Source organism: Trachinotus anak, unplaced genomic scaffold, assembly GCF_046630095.1.
Source record: "Trachinotus anak isolate AG129_WGS33_773 ecotype Australia unplaced genomic scaffold, CSIRO_AGI_Tana_v1 ptg000032l, whole genome shotgun sequence".
Classification (NCBI taxonomy): domain Eukaryota; kingdom Metazoa; phylum Chordata; class Actinopteri; order Carangiformes; family Carangidae; genus Trachinotus; species Trachinotus anak.
In genome coordinates, this window is record NW_027273883.1 from 19,359,434 (window position 1) to 19,383,852 (window position 24,419).

The window sequence follows — 24,419 nt, forward strand, 5'->3', positions numbered from 1 at the left end:
CCTTTAAAACATGCAGCTAGAAGGAAAAGCCTTAGACCTCCAACCCTGTTAAGTTTGATGACTGCAAATGGTTTGACTTTGTACATGGCAACACAGCCAGTCTGCCAGCTTTGGCAGGCTTGACAGAACATGCCTCTGCATGGAGCAGAAAGGCTTTTACTGTAAATCTCCTCAATGTGAAGGGCTTTGATGCAGCCTAACACCTTGATGCACCCAGCTCTTTTTTCCACTACGGCTCTGCTACAGACTCAACAGCTCTGTATAGATTTAATAGATGACTCCTCGCAGTGTGTGCCGAGGTGCCTGGCAACGTCCTTGCAGCAGTAAGCGCTGTTCATTTGTGATAGCTGTTTAACTACACTTCCCATGAGCACAGAAGGCATCAGTGGATGTGTGTCAGGATCGCTCCGGAGAGCAGTCAGCACCTCTGTAGCTGCATGTTGAGACAGGATGTTAGGAGAACACGGGTATTAAATCTAGGTATTTTAGGCACAAGCCCGGCTGTACAGCAGTCGTCTTAACAGCTCTGCATCTGCAGGGTTTCACAGGGAAGCTCTCAACAACACTAACACACATAAGTAAACACACACACACACGCAGTAATGAAAGTTTTAGCTATGTGTAGTGTTCTCTAGAAGGCACATACAGTCTGTCAGAGCTGTTCACAGTTGTGAATCTGTGAGTGAAGATCCTCTTGTCTGCAAGCTTCATAGGGAGGCATTCACACACACACACACACACACACACACACATACAGCACAGACAGGGATTGTCAGAACTGTTAACAGTGGTGAGTGCGCTTCCTCCTGACTGCTGTCTTCATAGGGAGATCTGTTTGAAGAACACAGCAGCCTGGCTATCAGAAATGCTCTGTCAACGCTGTCCTCAACATCACAAGTGAGTGAGTGGCACTCGTCACTTGTTCTGCAAGCACACACACACACACACACACACACACACACACACACACACACACACACATATATACACTACATAAACACCGACGCATCCACACGTGCATCCGCACACAGATGCATCGAGAGATCTTCCCACAAACCCACACGAAGCTTTGGCCCAGGCAGGTAGACTTAGCAGCTAGAATCTAGCTAATACCCAAGCTTTTCATTCATCTATATAATACGTTCTCTCGTTGAGAGATGATTTCTCATCCTCCCTTGCTCTTTCTCTCCCTTCATCTAATCTCGCAGCAGGCTTCCGTGCAGAGAGAAAGATGCACAAAGCAAAAGGAAGCCCAGAATGACTAATTATCTGCTCTGATTTGTAGCAGTACAAGTGTTAAACTTGCAATCTCTGCATGTGTCTGCATGTGAACACCATGTATTAGCGGGCGTATGATGTGTGTGTAACTGCGCGTGGTGGAGTGTGTGCATATATGTTAGTGTTTTCATGTATCAGTCGAGCAATAAATGAGCACATGAGACAGACAGTTATCTTTTCCCCCCGGGACAGGAGAGAGACAAACATGAGATCTGCTTCAACTTTGAACCTGCTCTTTCTCTCACCCCCCCCCCCCCCCCCCCCCCCCCCTTTCTTTTGCTGTCATTTTTCCAGTAGAGAAGTGAAGCTGACTAACAGACTGCTGCAGGCACCGTGCAGCATCAAATACACAGTATTAGCGATAATGACACCCGTTTATCGAGAGAACCACTAACTGCTGCTGCTGGTGTGACGGGAGTGTGAGTGTGTGTGTGAACACGCAACGGATGTGAACGGCCATTATTTGTTCTCTTGCAGGTGGCCTGCTCTGAAAAGCAGATTTCTGTGTTTTTCTAAGGAGATGATTTCCCATCCTGAAACCACACCCTTTCTCTCTGCCTCACCTTTATTTTTTTTTTTTTACACTCAAGAGCCCACAGGATTTTACAGGGCTACAAGAGGCAAAAAGAAAGGTATCCCTGGGTTGTCAAACTCCAATTGTGCACCAACATGCATGGGTGACAGTTCTGCAAACACAGGATGTCAGCATTAAAAAAAGAGACAAAGTGAGTATTGTACAATATTTGCAGGCTCAGATATGTACTGAGCTATGCCTTCTTCCGATACATTCTTCACCCCCTTTGTCTCCTAAAATGGGTTTAACATGGCAATTTAACTCAGGAAGATCTGAAATCCCAATTCTTTGGATGTCTCATTACAGCCCTCCCCAATAAGCCCCCTTCCATGTCTGTCTTGCTATGCATAGTTAGGATAATGCATTCATTTCCTGTAGGGGGATTTGTGAGTAATTATGCACAAAGACATCCTCTCACTAATTAAGATGTAAAGACAGGGAGTTCAAGTAATCTGGGCATTCCACCAAGACTTGGAGACACACAATCCTTAAGGCACTCCACTGTGTGTATAGGTGCGTTCATGTGTGTGTGTGTGTGTTTGCATCTGAATTAATTTGCCCGTGTCAGTGTGTAAATATAGATGTCTGAGTGCACGTATGTGCCCCTTCTTTATTGCTGAGGAATAAAAACAGCACTTAGCACTGTTTTTATTTCTCTCTTTCTAACCTTTTAATTAGGGTCATTTATTTCTGAAGCAAGTGTGTGTCTACAGTGTGTATCTGTGAAACTGTGTGCCTTTGTCAGAGATGCACGTAGCCAACCTCACAAGTTTGGTAGCACAGGGAGGTAAAAATCTCTAACTGTATGATGGACTGTCGGCTGAGTGATTAACAGAGGCGCACTCGTGTGCATCAACCGAAAAGTGTTGATGAGTGCACACCATTAATCGGAGTTAGCAGTCATTAAACGTGGTACAGCAGTGAGGAAGACTCTGCTGCCATAGGAACAGCATTAAGCCGCTGTGTCTCTCCCAGTCTCCCTCCCTGACGCAGCTTTAATTTGCCAAGCTCCTCTGTATCCAGGAAATACAATGACTAGCCTTCGCCTTTGTTGTCTAACAGGGATTTTGACTATGCAGAGACAAGGCTGGGGAACAGGCACGCACAGCCCAGACATGCTTTTGCAGCAGTTGTTTTCTTTTCTTTGTTCTCAATTTATTCTTTGTAATCCCTTCTTTCCTCTCCTCTCCCGGCGCCTGCCTCTCTCCCCTGTCCTTTCTCTGTCAAATGCAGGCACTTTATTTATTTTCTCCTTCTGCAATCCCTCATTCTTTCTTCTCCTCTCTCACTGTTTCTTCTCCCAAGTCTGGGGAAGTTATATCAAGCGGCCTGCCAGATAATTAGATGGGACATTTGTTTGAAAACACATTTACAGAAGGGTATTATCCTCTCCCACAGACATAATTTTAATCAGACATGACAACAGAATGTTTTTAGCAGTTGGCAGATATACACAAAGAGGAAGACAGATAGGAAGAGAGAACGACAGAGAGGAGGAGCAACAGAATTTGGAGCGAGTTTAACTATTGTGTTAGGCAGCATTTACTTCAGTTCCTCGGTGCATGGCTGATATACCATGCCTGTGCTGCCTCTATCTTCCGAACCCCCCTAAAGCTGACAATTTCAATGAAGCATAGCTAAATTTAGCAGGTGTAAAATAGTCTGCGGTTGTTGGCAAGGAACCAACTCACTCACACGATTGCGGCGGTTAGATAAAAATCTGGATGATAAAATCTGTCTTGACTGTCATCTCTTTGTAAGAGGAGCCAACTTTAATATCTAGAAAAACACTGATAGTGCAGGAGCATGCTGCACTGTAAATCTTATTTGTCCTTTACGCAAAAGCTGGATGAGACAGAGTCATCGTGGGATGGTATTACTGTCCAGATAATGGTGCGCGTCTGAAAGCTTCCTTTCTTTCCCTCTCGTATGAACCCTGTCTAAGACGAGAACATTTTCAGAACAGGTGTGTAATTAAAACCCATGGGTATAAAAATCAAATGCGTGTGTTAGAGGCTAGTTTAACATTTGCTCCAGACTTCATGTTGAAATTACTTATATGGACTTAACCTGAGCAAAACCTGTGGATCTATGACCTACGAGTGAATAAATGTTTAAGACGTGATTAAGGTTTATTTTCATCTGATGCACTTTCAGTGTTACTGTATGGTCCCAACATGAATCTGTATTATCTCTCACTTCTTTTTCTATTGGCCCTGCTGTGGTGAGAAATAATTACGCAGTTTATGTCCTGCGAGACAGGGTAAAATATGCCTCACTCCTTCCACTAATTAAGGAAACACATTTACAGGACGTAAATGTAAATCCAAGGCTCTGTTCCTGGACTGGATGAAGGTGTAGAGATTTTATTTTATATGTTTGGGTGGTTCAGTTACTGTAAATCAGACAGACAGAAGATCAGTTGAGACTTTACATAGGGCTCAAAGCAACATCTGTGGAGGTTGTTACCACAGCTGAACACGGGCTCTGGCTAAAACAAGGTTATGTTTGTGTGTAAGAGAAGAAGAATCTGTCAGTGAGGGAATTTAAAGTGTATGTTGGCCGCACATCTACACGCACAGCGTCAATGGATGTGGCTGTATGTGCAATTATGTGTGTGGGTGTGTTTTAACACACTTTTGTGTTTCAGTCACAGTTGTGTGCACATGTGTGTGAGAGAAATGTGTGTGTATGTGCTTGGACTGAGCTCAGACAACCTGAGTCCTTCAGATCACAGACCATCAGACAGAAATGTCCTGGTCTGCAGCCAGACAGGAAGCTTTCTGATTGGACTGCAGTCCTGTGCTATATCCTGTTATGTCTGCATGTTTTTACATTTATATTTGTTCATATTTATCATATGTATAACTGTATAAATCAGATCAATGGTTACCAGTTTAAACTGACCTTAACATCAGTATTATACAGTATTTATCACTACACTTGTGGGAGTCTGTTTTCTCCACCTGCAATTTCACTTCAGTCCAGCAGGGAGCAACCTTTTATTACAGATTTCAGACTTGGCTCCGCTCAGCTCTAGCTGCTTTAAGGAGGTTATTCTCTGGCTGATTCAGCAGAGCAGGAATCAAATGCAGTGTACAGTTTTTTTCTGGTCTGACCTGGGTTTGGCTCTCATACACTGCTGCACTTGTTGGAAACTGTGTGTCATTTTCTTTTATTAATTGGCTTTCTGCAATTTTAGTGATTTGTACCAATTTATCTGTGACAATGCATCATTTGCCCTGAAATATAAGATTGAAAGAATCTGAAGACATTAAATACTTTTTACAATTAAATGCAAATGGATTATAGCCCAAACAAGAACTAATGTTTTTTAAAGATGGATGACTTAGTAATTTTTATTACATAAATCCAGGGACTGCCAATACGACAGACTTCACATTCATTGACAGTCTTTCCCAAACGGGACTTACTGTGAAATATCTGGAATGTGTTGAGGTTAGCAGACTGAGAAGTGCATGAGGAACAAATACCGAGACGTGCTTACACACAGATGACAGGTAGGAATGTTATATGAAAAGGAGGCAGTGACAAACATGGAGAAAATGACTCCACTGGGAACCAGATAACATATGACAAAAAACTTACTGTAGGTTGCATAACATACTGTTGATGTGGCATCCAAGATGTACTCTGGACCTGAGGACAGAAGAGAAGAGAAGAGAAGAGAAGAGAAGAGAAGAGAAGAGAAGAGAAGAGAAGAGAAGAGAAGAGAAGAGAAGAGAAGAGAAGAGAAGAGAAGAGAAGAGAAGAGAAGAAAAGAGAAAGAAAAAGGCGTTGCAAAGGTAGAGGTGACGACAGTATGATCAGAGATGACGAAGGAAATAGAAATAAGAAAGACGGAGGGTAGAAAGAAAGGAAGGATAAGAAAAATAAAGTAATTAAAGGAGGAGAGGATGGGCATGAGTAGGAGGATGCAGGAGGGAGGTCAGTATGAGATGAGAAGGAAGGGAAGATCAAAAAGAAGATTGTTGTAAGTGGGTAAAGAATTGCAGAAGAGAGAACATAAAGAAGGACAATTGTGAGACAAAATGACAGGAAGGAAGCGAAAATGAGAGAACCAAAGAGGAGAAGAGAGAAAATTAATCATTAGCTCAAGTCTTTACAAGCCCATTTCAGAGCCTCAGTCCCTGCGGCAGTGTGTCTTAAAGAATATTACAGCGGTAACCGAGGGTCCACTATACAGTATGTTATGTTGTAATTATAAGAGGATATGAAGACCACAGAGAGCAATACAGTCTAATAATTACTGCTTCACAGAGGAGGTTTCATCATCAAAGTCTGTCTTGGCCACAAAATACCACTTTCATCTCCTCCTGCTACCCACTGCCCATCCCTAACATGAGGAGAAACAAGTCCCCAGAGGCCCCTTTGACATACGTAAGGTATGGTATGTGTGTATAGTAATCATATGATGGCATGTATGTGTTCGCTTATCTGTCTATAGGGAGTTAAAGTAACGCAAGGCAGGTTAATTTCCTCTTGTGTGATTGTGTATCAGTGTGTGATTCTGCATTGCTGAAGGTGTGTCTTTGCATTTGTCTTTCTCATTTACAGCAGTGCTGCAGAAAACCTGTGGGGGAGGACCGCTGTTTGTTTTAAAGTCTATGTGTTTGACAAACTGAGGATCAAGTCAATCAAAGAACCTCTCAAAGAGGCAAAGCTACAAACCAGCTTTGACATGAGTTGGCATGGTATGTGTGTTTGTGTGTGTGTGTTTGTGTGTGTGAGAGAGAGAGAGAGAGAATGCGACACATGGGAACACAGAGAGACAGACAAAAGGAGGATTTGTGCCTAAGAATGAAAGATTGATGGGAGGAGTGTTGCAATATAAGCCCATCTTTTATCATTGCTAGACTAAGAACTGCAATGGAGGCATCCATCAAGTCAGTTTCTGTGTTCAAGTCTTTCCTGAGAAAAGGCAAACTCTACTTCCTTGTCCTGTCAATCCAGACTCGAAAAAAGTTTGAGAAATTCAGAAACCATGGACCAGAACTGTGGGGGCAGGACCATTTGAAATATTCATTACATATTTCAAAAACTGTCATACCATGTAAGGTTACAGAGTTTTTAACTTCACTCAAGATGAGGTAGCAGTAGGTTGTATATTTTTCTTAAAAACCAACAACATGTATATCTGTCACTTAATACTTTCAGATGTCCCCTGTGTGTGCCAGTCGAAGCCCCATTGGTTGCTGGTGAAGACATACATCTTTAAAAAGAAGTCACAAATATAGAGTTTCATATTTTAAAAAGGCTGAGTAATTTTCAAGTCCTTTTAATAGGAGGAAATAATACATTGCAATGCTTTAAACAGTTCATAGTTTGAGTTGAGGAATAACACACATTTTGTATGCTCTCCCCTCCTCATTATGATCCCTCGACTCCTGTGAAATCTTTGAGAGGCAGCTGAAAATGTTTTTAAAAAGATAGAAAGGCTTTTGGTTAGTCTGTCTGAATAACTGCCCTGTTTTATTTTATGCTTTTTATTTCCCTTTTCGTTTGTCTGTGTCTGGAACATTTGTACTCATTTATTGACATAAAGCACTTGGTGATTTTGTATCTCTGAAAGGTGCTTTACAAATAAACTTTACTTACTTACTTCTACTTTTAGGAGTATTTATACAGTGTATGTGGGGTTGTCAATAAAAGAACTACACTGACCATGTGCATGGGAATGAAGGAAGGTATTATCCAATACAACAGTCTGACTCACTGATGTGTTTTTAACAGCTATTGACAACAATGGAGCTCTATGGCAGACGAATACGATAAAATAGATCAGGCTTTGGCTACAGTCAAAAGGTGCCGGATTCATTTCATCGTTGGTTTTGGTTTTTTAAGTTGACCATGAAATAAATATAGAATATCAACGGACTTATCCTATAACAATAACTGATTTACAACTACTGAACTAAAGCTATTAACTTAACTAAAGAGCTGGTAACTCAAGATGCTGACGGAGTGCTACCAGGTTGCACTGTATGCACTGGGATACCATGTTGAAGCTCTGTCTGGCTAAGAAAATTAGCTGCAAAGTCTCAAAGCTGTATCTTGGGTGGGGTGATCTGCAGTGTTGGCTTGGACCAAATTGAAGTAACTTGAATTTGGAAAGGAATTAACATGATGGAACTATTATTTTAGCTCGTAAGTTATTAATCTAAAGAGACAACTTCTATCCTTTATTAAACAGCCACTTTCCCCATTGCCTGTTTGAAGTGGCCCTTGTCATTTTCTGGAGCAATACAAAAGCTCTTACAGGCCCCTCAAAGCTCGACCTAACCCAGTAGGCCTGAGACGGGGTCCACCCACCTGATATGTGGAGACAGGAGAGGCCGCGATGAAGGGTGTGATTGATGTCTGTGCAATCATCCGATTGGTGGAGATGCTGTAAGGCGAAGAGTAGAACCTACGGAAGGAAACAAGAAAATGTTTAATTTTAATGTAAATGGAATAAAACTGAACCAAGAGCATGTTAAACGACAGTATTGTGTTAATATACGTCAGTATATAACGTCAGTCAAGAGGCCATCTATGCACAAATAGCTTTAGCTCTCCAGACATAGCCACATGTAAAGGTGAAAATGGGCCTTTTGTATCGCTTTGTCTTCAACCACCCAGTACACGTCAAGATACCACTGGTGAAATGGATCAGACATCATCAAAGCTGTCTTGGAAACAATAAATATTGCAACTTCACTCTGCGCCACACCACCAAAGACGTCTTAGAATGAGACTTGACACTGCACCGGAGTACACATCATGTTACAAAGGAGTCTGCTCCACTGCTATGCATAATAATGCATTATCACCTTAATGTGTGAGTGGGTGAAATATTTCACTGTTGCCTTTTATGTTCCCACCTACACATACTCCACTTCCAAGGGAAGGCTGCATCTGTAACATCTGCATTTTATATTCTGTTTACTTCTCCTCCTATACCTTTGTTTGCCCTTCTGATTTTGCTCCATCTTTTTTTTTCTTTCCGTTTCACCCCCTCAGCCCTGCAGCGGTAGAATACTGTGGCTTGCGGTGCTTTATTTATCATTGTGTACCTAGAGAGGACATGTTTCATCTGCCAGGCCGTGTTGCTGTGCCCGATCGATCCCCAAGTGTCTGTTGACTGAATAATGGGGCAACGGAGGGGAGGGAGAGAGATGCAGAGACAGAGAGAGAAGCCCTCCTCTCTCTATCTCTAACAGCCATGACTGTATAAAAAGGTACTTGCCACAAATCAAGTGTTGCTTAATTGAGGAGAAAAGTACCTAAACACTGCTGGTTTTCTTTTAAAGATTACTCCAAAATACCACTAACTAATATATTATTTAATGTTTCAGGAATTTAACTCTCATAGCTGTCTATTATTTATAATAGAATATACAACGTGCAGAGATGACAGCAGGGCTCAGCAACCAGCCAAAGACAGGAAAACGTAGATGAATTGGTGCTACTCCACTGTGACACAAGCACACATCTCATTTCATGGTGAAATGGGTTCTTGCCATACCCACCTGTTCTGTTATTGCACTTTCTGTTTCACATTACATTTGTTCGGCCAGTGATAGCTGGAGCGGTTTTGAATCTCAGCTGCAAGATGCAAACCTTCAGATATTTTTAAACTCTTTGCAGTCCGTGTCTTGTGGATGCATGTGGTTTCCAACTGCCTGCGATAAGTTCCAGAGCATGATTGTGCCTCACATGGATCCAGCCTCCCTGCAGGATTTTTTTATGCTATCCTTGGTGTGCTGACGCCTAAGTTGTACATAAAGAGCAGAGCTACAACAGTTACAGCATGGTTCACTACCAGAAAAAGAAATCCCATAAGGTGCTAGTATTACATATTTTCTATTGCCAAGTTTCAGCTCTGGTTCATGTGAAGGTTGATAGTGTGTTTTATCTCACTGTAGGTGTGTTGATACTGGCTCAACTTACTTCGATTTCCCCATACCTCCTCAAAGGGACATACAGTAGATGTTCTTAAATTTTCCTCTTGCACCCTTAAACTCTGGCTTACCTTAATGTCCCCTTAGCTTTCCTTGTAAATATAATCTCAAAGGAAACCAGGCGTATTCCCAGTTACACTAATATTCTGCACTACCATTTATTTCTTTGAGCTACAGCACTATACATTTGCATTTATGGATATATTTTAACTATTGACACAACTTGAATTGAAAGGATTGGACAGCTATAGATCTAAGTTAGAGTAAGAACTGGAACATGTGATGATCAGTGACAAGAGAAAAAAATTGCTTTACTGATCATACAACAGCATGGATCCATCTCTTTGACTGTACAATTAATGTATGACTTGCATTAGAGATAGTGTATTACTGTCACTGATGAATACAAATGAGCAAATACAACAGGGTTATTCAATATGGCTCTCTGATTGTGTTTATTGTATTTTTCATTAGAGTGATGTGTATTGAGAGGGAGAAATAGCAGATAGAGGACAGATCCAAGGTTATTGATGGAGGCTATTAGCCTCGAGCAGCGTGCTGTCAATAGGGACTCCAGCGTGGCTGTTTAAACAATACACTAAACATGTAATTGCGAAGAGAACATTAAGATGGGATTGAATTTAAAACCTCTCTGTGAATCCCTGGTGTGACCTAGCCGCACTGTCAGGAGTTTGCCCTGAAAAATTAGCAAATGATTTAGTGCCGACCTCAATGACTTTTCAGTGGAGAAATGTGGGCGAGCATGCTAAAATATACTGTATGAGTGTATGTGTGGGTGTGTGTGTGTGTGTGTGTGTGTGTGTGTGTGTGTGTGTGTGGGCAGGAAAGACAGAAGAAAGAGAGAACAGATATACATGCCAAGGAAGAGGGGTAAAGAACAGAGGCAGGGAGAAAGGGAGAAGGAAAGCAGACTGACCAGATAGGAGGCAAGAGATTGAGATTAAGAGCCCCCAGAGAACGTGAATGCTGTGTTTCTCTGATACAGAGAGGACAGGCTATAAGCCAAAGCAGTCTGGTCGGTTGGAGCACATGTTTCCAATAACATCAGATTGGCATCAGACCCTAAACACCAGTCGTCCTCAAGCTTGGACAGACTCGCAAACCTGTAATTGATTCGTACCCTTCCCTTCTCCTTGGGCTGACTTTATTTTTGCCTTTGCCCTCTTCTTGACCCCACCTGGCCTTCCCTTTTTATTCAGTCCATTCCCTCCCTGCTTTTCGCCTCTCTAATTAGCTGCATTAGCATTTCACAGTCATTTAGTGCTTTGCCGGAAGGAGCTCAGATGACCTCGGAAGAGAGGTCGGAGAGGGCTTAAGCACCGCAAGTGCACAGATGCTCGCGTGTGAGCATGCATTTATGCATGCACGAGCACGCACACATGCACAGACACACCAGAAGACGAAAAGTAAAGCAGATGCTTGAAAACGGAGAGAAGGAATTAGTAGGAGAAAGGAACTTATGTGCATGCAAAGAAGGAGGGGAAGTGGAGAGAAAGCTGAACACAGTTGAAAAAAAAATAGGATAAGGCTAAACAAGCAGAAGGATTGGTTTAAAGGTGATATAAAGAAGGGTGAATGTACGACATAGCGAGAGTAAGGAAGAGGAGGAAAAGGGAAAGTGGAGATGCAAAGAGGAAGGAGGACGGAGAAGACTAGGAGGAGGAGAAGAGAAACACAGAGCTGGAGGGAAGTGTCTCCTGGGATCGCATCACCAGCAGCATTCCTAGCAGACAGGACCGATCTCCAATTTCCCCCTGAAACAGGCAGACACTCGGCTCTCTGCATTCAGCCTGGGAGCACTGCAGATAGCCTCGGCTGATGAAAGTCTTACAGTGGCACTGCAACACCACCCAACTTCCCTGTCTGCAATCACAACTTACATGTCTGACAGCTTGTATGCATAGGTGCATAAATAAATGCTCAATCTGCATCAGTCAGATGAGAGAATGAGGGCGAGAGCAGGAAAGACAGAGAGAGAGGTGTGTGTGTGTGCGTGTGTGCATGTGTGTGTGGTGTGTGTGTGTGTGCGTGTGTGTGTGTGTGTTAACGACCTGTGTGTCCTGTGTCTGTTTAAGGTGTGTGCATATGTGTTGTCTGCTCATTTGCATGCAAAAACATATGTGCATCTGTGCAGTTTTACGAGAACATGTGTCAGTTTTACAAAGGCTCATACGCAGGTGCTGATGTTGGGACTCCAGCAAGTTTGATGCCAGTTTGCTTTACAAATACTTGTAGAATCAAAAGTAAAGTTTGAGCACATCGAAGGTTCGGTCTGTAAATCTGTGAAGAAAACTTTCCACCTACCCGTTCTGCATCGCAGTGGGATCATACGTCAAGGCCATACCACTCTGGAGAAAGAGAGAAAGACAGAAACAAATACACTTAAGGTTTAAAATACCTAATGTGACTTTTGAAGGATTTGTGTTTACTCTCATTAAAATGTTGATGTGTAAACTGTTATTTGGTGGTGTCAAACAGAGACTAAAAACTGCCTTAGTAATATTATGACAAATGGTCAAGCCAATAAAGGTAATGAATTGAGAAAGGGAGAAACAGTGAAGAGGGAAAGTGATTCATGATGTAAAATAAACACTGAACACGCACTTTCCCATGATAAACAAATGAGTGGGATAGAAAGACCTGCTAAATAAAGAACAATGGATGATGTCCTCAGTGGCCAAAAAATCTCAAATGAGCCAGTTTAAACCTCTTATGAAGAATAAAATGATTCTGCATGATTGTACGTGAGTCTGTGTGCCTTAAAACTACATGTCATGTTCAGCAACAACACAGACAAGGGGCACTATCATACATCGGCTGCATGTGTCTTTGCTAGTTTCAGATCGACCCAGTTATCTTTTCCCCATAGAGCACCCTCGTTGTGTAAATAGCTAATACACTTATGCCCATCTCAGCACCCATGGGTGTGTTTGTCTTAAAATGAGGTGTGATCAGGTGAATTGTTGGCGCATTGCTATGTTGAGGAAAGTGACCATTGAAAGCCTGGACTGGTGTTCCAGATGTTTGGAATAGTTAGGTGGAACATTGTAATACAGCCCTCAGAAGGTCAGGGTATTCTTTGTGGCATTTCGTGTGTTGCACAACATTGCCATGTCTCATGGATGTCTATAGGACAAAAATGAAGCTCTGCAGAGAAGCATTCTTTCTTACTACCTTGTAAATCCACCACAGTGTTTCCCATTCATCACCTATACTAAATTTATCCCACCATAATGAACGGAAGATTTATTTACACTTCTCACAATATAACATAAAAGATGTCTAACGTTGTGATTTGTGGAGCTGTATGCGCTGCATTGATTCACTCACACCCTTTCTTGCCTCTTTCTTAAGCTGCTGTGTGCGTGACTGTGGTCACTGATCAGTCACAACATGTTAGGAACTTGCCACAAATAGAATCTAATTCTATGTTAAACACTGCTCCATTATAATAGCTATGCACCAAGGTTCAAGCACACCTGGCTTTTAAAGGGAATGAGAGCTGGCACTCTGATTGATTTATGCCCAAAACACACTCATGATTAATTAGGAAACTAACTACAACCCTTTTGAACCATGTGCCTGGTGCAGCAACTATTTAGTTCTGCCATTCAAATAGCAAAAGTCATACGGACACGACCTAATAGTAGAGCCCATAGTAATATTACCACTGATGATCAACTATTATTGTCTTGATAGCTTGAGTGAGTGGGCTTGGGTATCTGTATTAGGTACAATAGCTTCTATGTTACAACACATACACATATAAAAACAACATACAATATGAGAGTAGAGGACTTCTTATTTATTGCTCCCTAGTCCTTAATTGTGGAAAATGTTTTAAAGTTTCATCACTGGGAGGTTTCTAAGATTTATCTAAGAGATCTAAGAGAAACAGACATAAATCCACACTGGTGCCATGAACTAAGGTGACAGCACATCTGCTTGAGTTGAAAATGTTTCATATTGGGTGAAAATTAGTCAGTTATTCCCAACTGTGTGGCTTTGTGAAGGCACAAAAGAGCAGGAAGGAGACAATCTGGAGGAAAATCTGAGAAATAGAAGATCCTGGTAAGTTTTGAAGGCTGTCGGAGCCGTCAGACCCGCAGTCGGCGCTTGTCGTCACAGCAAACATCTGTATGATCAGTCAGGGAACCTAACAGTTGCCAAAAGGCACCAAAAGGACTCAGTTAATCAAAACAAGCCCAAACTTCATTTCTATGAAGCTTTCTCAAAAAAAAAAAAAAAAAAAAAGTTTGGGAGCCAATTGTAAATATGCATATCATCAGTTTTATAACTCAACATATTGACTCACAATACACTGTTACACAACAGCTACACACAGTGCTGTTCATGAAATAACAAGTGGACATTATACTGTAATTTTACTACTACTATCTCCACTAATCACAGGGCTCAGTCATCACCATACTGAGAAAAGCTTCTATACTCCAGCTGCTTGATACCAGTATGAGAAGAAAGTCAACTCAGAGCTACAAGAGTGTATTTTAGTTAGTATTCTCCCCGTCCCTCCTCCTCCCCATTAAATGTTGTCCTTATTAAGTCAAGTGTTCATCATTAAGTGACACTTTTCTCTTTGAATCTTTTCTAGCTGTGCCTCACTTCCTCTGTCGTGCAAATGAATGAAGAGCTTCATCCACTTCACTGCCTCTTGGCAATGTTGGAACAAACTTTATCAATTGTTTTTAGTCCTCTAATCTTCTATTTTTCTCCCTCTCTGTCTTTCCCGACGTCATTGTTTCCCCCCTCCTCTTCAATCTGCGGCCTTGCAAAAGTCATTTGTACATGTTCTATATTCCACACAAGGCTGTTCTCTCCACATGAGTTAAAAGTGTGCCCTGATGCTGAACTCTGCTAAGATGTTTGGTTTTTCCCCAAACACAGTTCCTGGCCAAGACAGGGGGATACAGACTGCAGAAGCAATAAAAAGGAGTGCCAGACATTGATGACATCAAATAGCAAAAATTAATCAGTCCAAAGCCCCGAGATTCATTTTCATACCAGCCCTCACACAAACATCTGATTTAAAGCAGGCAAAATAAATTTATATTATGCATACACGACAATTCTACCTTTCACCTTGAGCATAATTTGTATTCACTGCTGGATCCCTGATTCCTGAGCCAGAGCTAGAAGAGATCAGCTCCGTGAAGCATCTTGATGTTTGCATCTTGTCCTCTAAGTTTCCTTCATCTAAACAGCAAAAACTGGACAACATTCCTCGGCTGCAGCACAACACCAGCATTAGTCCATGAATGTGTATATGTGAAACACATGTGGACACATAAGGACACCTTCAGGGGGCTCCTGGGCCACAGCCTCTGTTTGATGTGATTTCTATTTCTTTTTATGAAAGTCAAACAACTACAAAGAAAAGGAAAACAACAACAAAGAAACACAAAACAACAACAAAGAGACAGAAAAGATCACACAGGGGACTACAAAGAGACACAAGACCGCACAGAGAACTACAAAAAAGACACTAAAGGCAACACAGATGATGAGACACAAAATCACCACAAAGATGCAAAATGTCTGTAGTTGAGAGAAACGCAAAACAACCCAAAGAAACACAAAATGACACGAAACGTCTACATGTGGCTGTGTCCTGCTCTTTCTCTGGGGGTCTTGGTCTTGTGTGTGGGGGGGGCCTACATAGGCTGTGACCATGGAGCCCGCTGTTTATCCTAAGTGTGCTTCTCTGCACAAATGCTATATGTGTGAGTGATCTTGTGCATGATATGTGCCCATGTCATGGTCCCAAGGCCAGCATCATTTAGGAGTGAGTGGTTCTGGGAGATTAGGACCGGCTGACTGCGTGTGAGGATGCGGCGAGGCCCCTCAAAGCACCTCCGCAGCCAGATGCCTTTATTAGTCTGCCTGGACTCTGAGACTTGGCTCTGACAAATGCATAAACCTCTGAAGGGATGCTTTTCCTCTGCAACGCCAAGTGGGGCTTGTCAGGACTTGGGCCACTGACAAATGTGTGAGGAATCCCACTGAAAGCACGGATCATTTATTTTAAGTACAGCTGACTATTCACAAATGTTGACAACAGGACACAAAAAAAAAAACCAGCCACTAACACCAAGGCCTCTGGTGTTAACTGAGCTCTGGTGTGATTTGTCCATGTTTACTCTCTCCAAAAAAAAAAAAAAAACTAATACTGCAATCTGTGCCGGCAACACACAGACACACAAAAATCAAACACATACACTGTGGCATCCTGTTTTTGTTGTGGCGGCACACTGTTGTTTCAGCCTAGTTCCATTTCATTTCACTTCACCACACTGCTCTTTCCCAACCTCCAAGCAACGTGAATGTTGGGAAAATGTTTAAAACTGTACTCAGTGTGTGGGTGGCGACATTATTATTCACTCTCCCTTGTTCTGTAAATTAAAGCTTTGGTATCGACACTAACAACTCCTGAACTCTCAGTATTGTGCAACAGTCAATCTGCTTTCAGTCTGCTGCACAAAGTTTAATTTCTCCCGAAGATGACAGACTGGAAGTGGGAGTTTCAACAAAAGAAAAAAAAAAGCCTGGCATTGAGGTCTTGGAAAAACCTTGTATTTTAAATTTAATAACTCCTATATATGCCAACTTTCATATTGACAGCAGCATCTCTAATTCTGCCTACAGTATGTTATTCTAAATGAAAGCTGATAATGACCCTGCAGGGGGGCTTGTCATGCTTTTCAGATTTTGTAATCCGTCATAAAATGTGAAAAAGAAACGGATGTGAAAGGGAACATCAGCTACATATTTAAAATGTATGAGAAAGATGACTTGTTGGACCTTTTGTAATGTTTCCTGTGAAGCAGCTGTGAAATGCTACAGTGCAATCTATTGTACTGCGTGCAACAGTATTTCACTCTCACTTCTATTATGATAAGATTAGTGTTCTGCTTTTGCTAGAAAGCTGAGAAGGAAAAGGTTTAAAAGAGGTTTGTGGATAGACTGTACTTATGCTTGTAACTAAGTTACAATAACACCACTTGTGGTTTTGTTAACTTTACTATTTCCTCCCGATAAGCCCCTAAGTAGACACAGTGTACTCATTCTGATTGTAAGAGGTGAGAGGCTTTTGTTGGTTTAGGAAATGTCTGCTGCAGCATAACTTTGCCAGAGGAAAAACCTATGTTGCTTTCTTTTACAGTAGCAGAGAGTAAAAAGGATTATGTTCTAACAAACTGATTGAAAGACATGGTTCTTGTGCTACAATTGCCTTTTCCACTTGTATTTTATGAAAATGCTGCAGTGGCTGATGAAGGGAGTCTTTTATGATGGGTACTGGTGAGCTTTGTTTGATGGTTAAATAAACTTTGAAGCTTTACCTCTCCTTCCCGTGTCCACGGTCTGCCATTCTGAGGATACTTGACCTGGCTCTGCCTCTTTTTCTGGCCTCCATCAGCAAACTTGCACAGCAAGGGCTCCGCCGGGGCTACAGAGTAAGGACAAGACACAGAGACGGATTAACTGTCTTAATAGCAGGAAAAAGTGAAATTTCATGTTTTAGATTAGGAGTTACATTTCAAAGATAAGAGTTAAAGACAGAGTGTTATGTTGCGGCTTAAACAAAAACATAACATACATCAACTGGACCTGAAAACAGCACTTCAGTTTTACATTCATCTCTTGAACTCTTAATCCAAACATCTAAACAACAGGACTTATCGCACCATCTCTACAACTCCTACAACTGCGTGTCGAACAAAAGCAGCCTAGACGTGGAAAGAAAGCCATGGGCTAATCATCAAAGCATGGTGAGCGCGGTTCAAACGACAAACCGAACACACATACTTAATACGCTAAATAACTCCACACAGCTTGACCCCCGGGCAATAGACTGCGGTTGTGATTGCTCCAAAGACAACATGGTCCTTTTCTTGGACCAGAGAAAGAAGAAAGTCTTGATTACAAATAGGATTAGCCGAGTGTGACCCCCGCACACAAAAGTGCACCAAACTCCAACTACAACCTGATAGGCTTCTGCTTCAAACACCCTACAGGCTTGTGAAATAGTGGGAAGTTGCTGGATTGGAGGAGGGTTCTCCTAAAGAAAAAAAAGGCTTTGTTCTGTTATTAATTTATTTTATTTTAAAGGCCTTCGAAAGCACGAGAGCATGAATAATGGCTTCTGTTTCTGGGAAATGCTTGAGCATGACTCAACAAACACAATAAAAATCCCATCCTGACATGAGCCAGGACACTCAGATAAGACACTTGATGGCTTATGAGGTCGACAGGCAGCCTTCTGTTTTATGTGATGTCTGACCACAGGCTGTATTTTTTTTTTTGGATTTCCAGTTATTGACATGCACACATAAAAACATACACAAACTCAGAACCAGCCTTGTAATCAGCCTGAACATAATGAACGGATAAAGATGATACATTACAGAAGTAATTGAATAAACTTCATCTATACTGAATAACCTTCCTACTCTGGATAAAAATAAATATTGCCCCCGTTGTTATGGCTTTTAAAACGTTTACCAAAGTATGAGGACTGCCTGAGATGTGTTATAAAATCACAGTGCAATTAATGAACATAAATATATAATTATGTATTATACAATTATAAAAGAAGAAAATATAAGTGTATTAATACTATTAATTTATAAAATTAGTGACTGTCGAGGAGCAACAATTGTTTCAATGTACATTTACACTCAAGTACCAGTGTCGTTTAGCAGCTGCATTAATTATGACGGGAGCGAAGGAGGAAGTTAAATGATGCTGTTATAGGGCAGCAAAATCTGCATAGGGAGGAGGGATGGGTCAATGAAATGTTGGACCTTGACATGGGAGAAAGCTGTTTGCTTCCTGTTTCCACCCGACAGTCAATTTCAAGCATGACCACTATGACTCCCTAACAATAACTAAATGTTTATTGTTGCAAACATGATGACAAAGGTCCCTAACCTTAGAAGAGTAGTCATTTCCACCCACCCACAATGTTTTTCTAACCTTAAGGAAGAATTTATTTTATCCAAACCAAATCTTAACCACAGCACTGCCTCTTCATAAAACAGATTTATTTTTCAACAGTGATTTGTAATAATTTTGAAAGACACAGACAAATATCGTCTTGCTGTGTGTCATTCTACAGGAAGAATCTTCTTCTTTTGAGTTCAGTTTCCCTCCTGGGACTGAACTACAAATTAAATAGATAATATTCAGAAAACTAACGGGCAACCACAGAAGATGGACATGTTGAAATACAAGCGCATTTAAACGCTATTTGAAATACTGAAATTATAAAGCCCTAAACTGTACTGGCAGCAGTGTTCTGTTCATGGTCTGAGTCAGTTTTATGCAGAGACCTCTTGACCCTGAAATCGAAAAAAGCCACCTACTTATACGCATTGCCTCTTACTTGTTACTTTAAAACATCCACCAAGGTATGTTTGAGTCACTGACTGCATCTTAAAAGAGGCTATTAGCTGGCGCTCTTGTCCCATTTAACTGCCAATGATTTCAAACTGCAGAGAAAGTCAAATAGTGGAGCCTCATCACTGTGTGTAGCTTAGAAATAAAGAAATTCTTAGATGACGTAGAATTCAATGAACTAGCAAAGGCAATATCATCATGCTGGTAGTGATTCACACATAATAAATGCCAAAATAAACCACGCAATTACTTCGCCTACTTCAGGAAAATGTTTCTTCATCTTCTTCTAAACTGAAATATGAGAAGAGGTGTTCTCAGCGGAGAAAAGCATTCAGAGCTCAAGGTTGAGACGAGAGTTATTTGGACTGCCTGGGGCCTGGATGGGTACTCCAAAGGTAAGAAGACAGAGATTCACAGTCCCATATGATTATACTGCATTTAGCAGTACTTTGTCATTGCCCTGTTTTAACTTGATTTCTATCTGGATAACAGGCCAAATGGCTGGGCCCCTGTTATCATCCCTCGCCTTTGCTATTCATCTTCACTCCCCTTCTCTTTCCCTCTTTCACCCACTCTGCTCCATGCATTCATACGTATCTGGTAAACAGCTGTATGTTTATGTAGGTGCATGCATGATGTGTATATGTAGCACCGTTTCACCATTTAAATCACAGGTGATGGATGTTTTTAAGTGAAGACAGAAAACAGAATCAGAGAGGAAGCAATGTCATGAAAGAAACGTACCAAAGCACCAAAGGATATTCAAAAAATCTGCTGGTGTTTAAATTCACTTAGGCCTTCATTCTTCAGCAGCCCCCATTTACAGTTGTGCTTTAAAATTATAGCCACTTTCAACCGTATAGCTCCAGGAATGGTGGAGCCACAGGACCAAAATTCAGTAACTACTTTTTACACATTCCTGTTTGCATTTCCATTGCATCAAAGCAACTGTGAGAATTAATCAAGTTAGTCTGATAATGGATTAAAGACAATAATAAAATAATTCATTGAAATTAAATAATAAAACGCAAACCCGACTACTGGAAATTATTAGCTCCAGAGTGGGGACTTTTTGACACCAGGGACTAAAGTCAGAAGAACTAAATTTAGACTCTTTCTCCAGCTTAAACACTGGTAAGGTTCCCTGGTCTTTGGAAAACATCCCGTGCAGGAAATGGGTTATTACTCCTAATTTGTGAGACTTGAGCAAAACCTGTGATAAGTGGTCACTTTAATGCAAATGTAAACTCTATTATTTGATCTTAGGTTGAATCAATATGTGGCATTAAAGGCCGATAAAGAAATGGAAAGAAGACAATATTATTCACATGAAATAGTTGTGAATTCTAATTTTCAATTCAGAGCAGCATTAGGCTCAGATTATGGCGGAAGACACATTTGAGAATGACATGGGCAGGATTTAACTGTCAGGTTTATGGGTGTGAAGCTGAACACTTATTGATTTGTCTGTTACTTGTGCGACAAATGATTGCTGCTTCAAGTGTGAGAAATGTGAGACAACAGACACACACTCTTGATACAGACTTAAAGGCGGTGTCTGAGTTGCTGTTTTGTTTTACTGGCATGACAAACAGAGAAAGCCACATTGTCGCCAGCTGACAACTTGTCAAGTTCATAGTCAGGACACTTTCTTCTCCACGTCTCCTCTAAAGTACTACACAAAGACAGAAGAAACTCTTGCTGATCTAAAATGAGTGTTTGTCCACCATGAAAAGGATGCCTCTGTGTTTTGAATTAAATCTGTTATTTTTACTCCCCTGGCTTCTCACACAGACAGCAAAAAAAGTCTGTGTTTTTGGACTTAAGTGAGATGAAAAAATGACCCAATTATTGTTAGAATTAGTAATGCAAAAATACCAAATAGGTGATGCTAAGACAGCGAAATAAAAGCAACGGAAAAAAATGTCCCTTGATGTGATTGATCTCTGCTAAAGAACGACAGACCAAACTTAAAATGTTGGTGTACTTTTCCTTCATTCCTCCCTCAGATTAACATCCTGTGAGTAAAGCATGCAACATGACTTCAGAGGGACATTTCTGTGGAGTTACTGTGATTGTTGAAAGTGACACTGTGATACTGGCCATTTTGAATAATCCCCGATGGAAACACTCTTCTACACACACAGACATAACAACTGACATATACAACATTGACGTGTGAGATGTTTTTATATCTGAGCTGGTGAAATGCCTCCAGACATTAAACACTGGCCTAGCTCTTTCGGCCACTGTTTATAAACACGCCAACGCACAGACACACATCAATACTGTTATAATGTTGCGGTTGCCTTAGTGTGTCTGGAGCTTGAATTCAGTGTTTTTCAGAGACCGCTGCAGGAGTCCAGTATGTATGTACAGGACATTTGGACAGGCCTATTTTTATGAGAAAGCTGCATTTCTTTTTTTTCTATAGATAACTCAAATTTTTACACAGTGCTGCTACATTCTCAGATACCTGGAGTTTAATCCCGTTATTATTTCAATCTGACATGTCAGATTGTTCCGTCATGGCATTTCACAATTCCACCAAAACAACACGTCCAACTTAGCGTAGATGAAGTGTTTGAGCAGGTTATGACAGCAAAAGAGTCAAAAAAATGTAGGAGTAACACAAAATCAGCTTTGAGCCAGGACTTGCAGTATGAGGTAAATACAGTAAATGTGTATGTGTGAATGTGTTCCTAGAGCAGTGTCAATACAGCTAAATGTCTTGTAGGAGAAGCGCTTCTTTGGTGTTGCTATTGTTCATTTTTACCTTCAGAGGGAGAGGATATCTGTCATTCCTGACATAATTACACAACTTTCCACAATTGGTCTTGCAAGCCAGGATTTCAATAGAGCACAACCGGTGAAAGGATTGTAAGTGGCTATTAATTAATCTGTATTGGATAATGAGCAAAAAGGTCAAACAATACACTGCAAAAATCTACCAACCTGTAAAATAATTTTGTCTATTGAGCCATTTATTTAAAGCAAATTAATCTGTTCAACAGAGCCTTTATTTGGGGACTTTGTCTAAAAGCTCCTCTGTATTTTACCAGCAATATCCTAAAAGCCAAAGAAAGAACTAAAATTATTTCATATTTCTTGCTACAATGTAAAAACAGACAAGTGCCACATCACTGTTGTATTAGCTTCAGGTGATGCCTGTGGTGGCACAATAGTGATATCATACATTTCTCTGACAGAGAGAGAGAGAAAAAAACAACCTTGCAATACACTCTGCAGTTCACTTTATACTCATTCACAACCACAGAGACAGGTCATAAATACTGACGATGATAACAACGATAATGAATGTTATTTATTATTAAGAGGCGAACTCAGTCACCACACAATCAGGAAGAAAAAGCAGCAGTAAAACATCCACAGACAAGATTACCCATGAAAAAAAAAAAAAAAAACCCTGTTCAAACCGGTGCATCAAATTAATTATTCAGCTTGCTTCACAGTTCTACAATCTGTTGCATGTCACAAGAGGGCTTTAACAGGAAGAACATTTTTAATTGTCGCTTTGACCTCTGCTGTTCTCACTCTTGCGTCTCTGTAACACAAAGTGATGGATTCATGATGAATTTGGGTACAGCTGTGTCTGCCCCATAAAATGGGTCACTTTTGGGCCTGTCAAGTTAATTAACATCGTCCAAACCACAGATTTGGATAACTAAAGAGTTCGGAGACATAAAATTTCAGTAAACAGGCGACAGAGTTGAAGGAATTAAATCAAATCCAAATCAAATGAGGTAAAATTATTGCTTACAATCACTAACCAAAACAATGCTGCCCTTCTTTCTCCAGGATGTATTTTTCTTCCCAGTATCCTGAAAGGTACAGAGAGGGCTTTCACACAAATAGAAACATCATTGCTTAGGTTACAGAACAAACTACTGCACTGTGAAGACGACTCCTCAGGTCCCTTGGAAAATGAATGGAGGCAGAACTGGCTCCTTATTATGGTGGGGTTTCACCATAACACAAGTAGTCAGTGTGGAAATTTACAGTGAGAAGGCACACTGAGAAGAGGAAATGTTGCCAACCAGTGACTGTGTCTAATTTTTCTTCATGTTTACTCTGCAGTCGTACTTGATCATGCAATTGGCTTGTTCTTCATGACGTTGTTATTCTCATTTTTACCATACAAATGGAAAGGATATAAGAAATTTGTCATTGACTCATTGAGAAACAAGAGATTTCCAAACAAAGTGTTCAGCTTTTCTATGGTGATAAGATCCATATGTGAGGTGGTCTGTGGTAGTTTGGAAATAGTTTTTAAAAAATAGAAATTTTATTTTACACTGCCTTTTTCTTCAAATAATGTGTCATTGGCTTCCATGACATTGGGGGGCGGAACGGAGGGTGGGCTTTACCCGTATTAATCTTTCAACCTTCAAATCTTTCTTTCTGTAAGTCTTTCAACAAATATGGCAAAAAAAAATCTGGCTGATAAATCATGTATCACACCAGTTTTCAGTGCTTCAAAGTGTGTCAGAATTTTGTGTTTTTGCTTTGCTGGACAAGGTGCTTCTGAGCTTCATCCCTATGAAAAATGTCTGAACTCAAACACTGAAAGAACGAAAATAAAAAAGCCCACCCACACACTAGCTACTATAAGGTGTGTGGAGTTGAGCGTCACTGCACATATGTGTGTCCAAGTGGTCAGTGCTACTAAACAACATAAGTCATTGCCAAGAAACTTGACAAAGGCAAGTAATTTAAGTGAACAGACAAGAACACTTTAATGGACAAAAGCTACATGTGGTCTGTTCACAAACTGGGGACTTTTTACAAGATTTATTTGCACTCATTAACTCAGGCCTGTAGAAGTTGATTTATCTGTTTAATTTATCTGTCAACATGTCACTGCCTTGTGGATCCAATAATGAATTGGTCCACTATAGTCCACAGTTTGTGTTTTCTTTGTGTTTCTTGGGGAAAAAAAACATTGTGATGTTTGTTTGCCACAGTGATAGGCAATGCAACTAAGGCGTACAAAATAGAACCAGAGCTTTACTGATCTGAACAGGAGTTTTCCACCTGTGGCGTTTTGTGTTTAACTGACAGGACATAGGTAGCATGGCCTGTACTATGAAGAGTGGAGCACACACTGTTACCACTCATTGCAGCTGCAGGATATTGCAAACTAC

The 24,419-nt window shown here is 40.9% G+C and overlaps 1 protein-coding gene across 4 annotated transcripts in view; it reads right to left on the reverse strand.

The window, feature by feature from the left end:
• Positions 1-24,419, reverse strand: part of LOC139612995 (RNA-binding motif, single-stranded-interacting protein 3-like) — a 110,029-nt gene that overhangs the window by 2,697 nt on the left and 82,913 nt on the right. For all 4 annotated transcript variants that reach the window (XM_071469214.1, XM_071469217.1, XM_071469218.1 and 1 more), the window contains exons 7-10: positions 17,196-17,302; positions 12,142-12,185; positions 8,186-8,282; positions 5,462-5,512 (exon numbers count right to left, since the gene is read on the reverse strand). In XM_071469214.1, the coding sequence (XP_071325315.1) occupies positions 5,462-5,512; positions 8,186-8,282; positions 12,142-12,185; positions 17,196-17,302 (299 nt within the window). The remainder of the gene's footprint in view (positions 1-5,461; positions 5,513-8,185; positions 8,283-12,141; positions 12,186-17,195; positions 17,303-24,419) is intronic.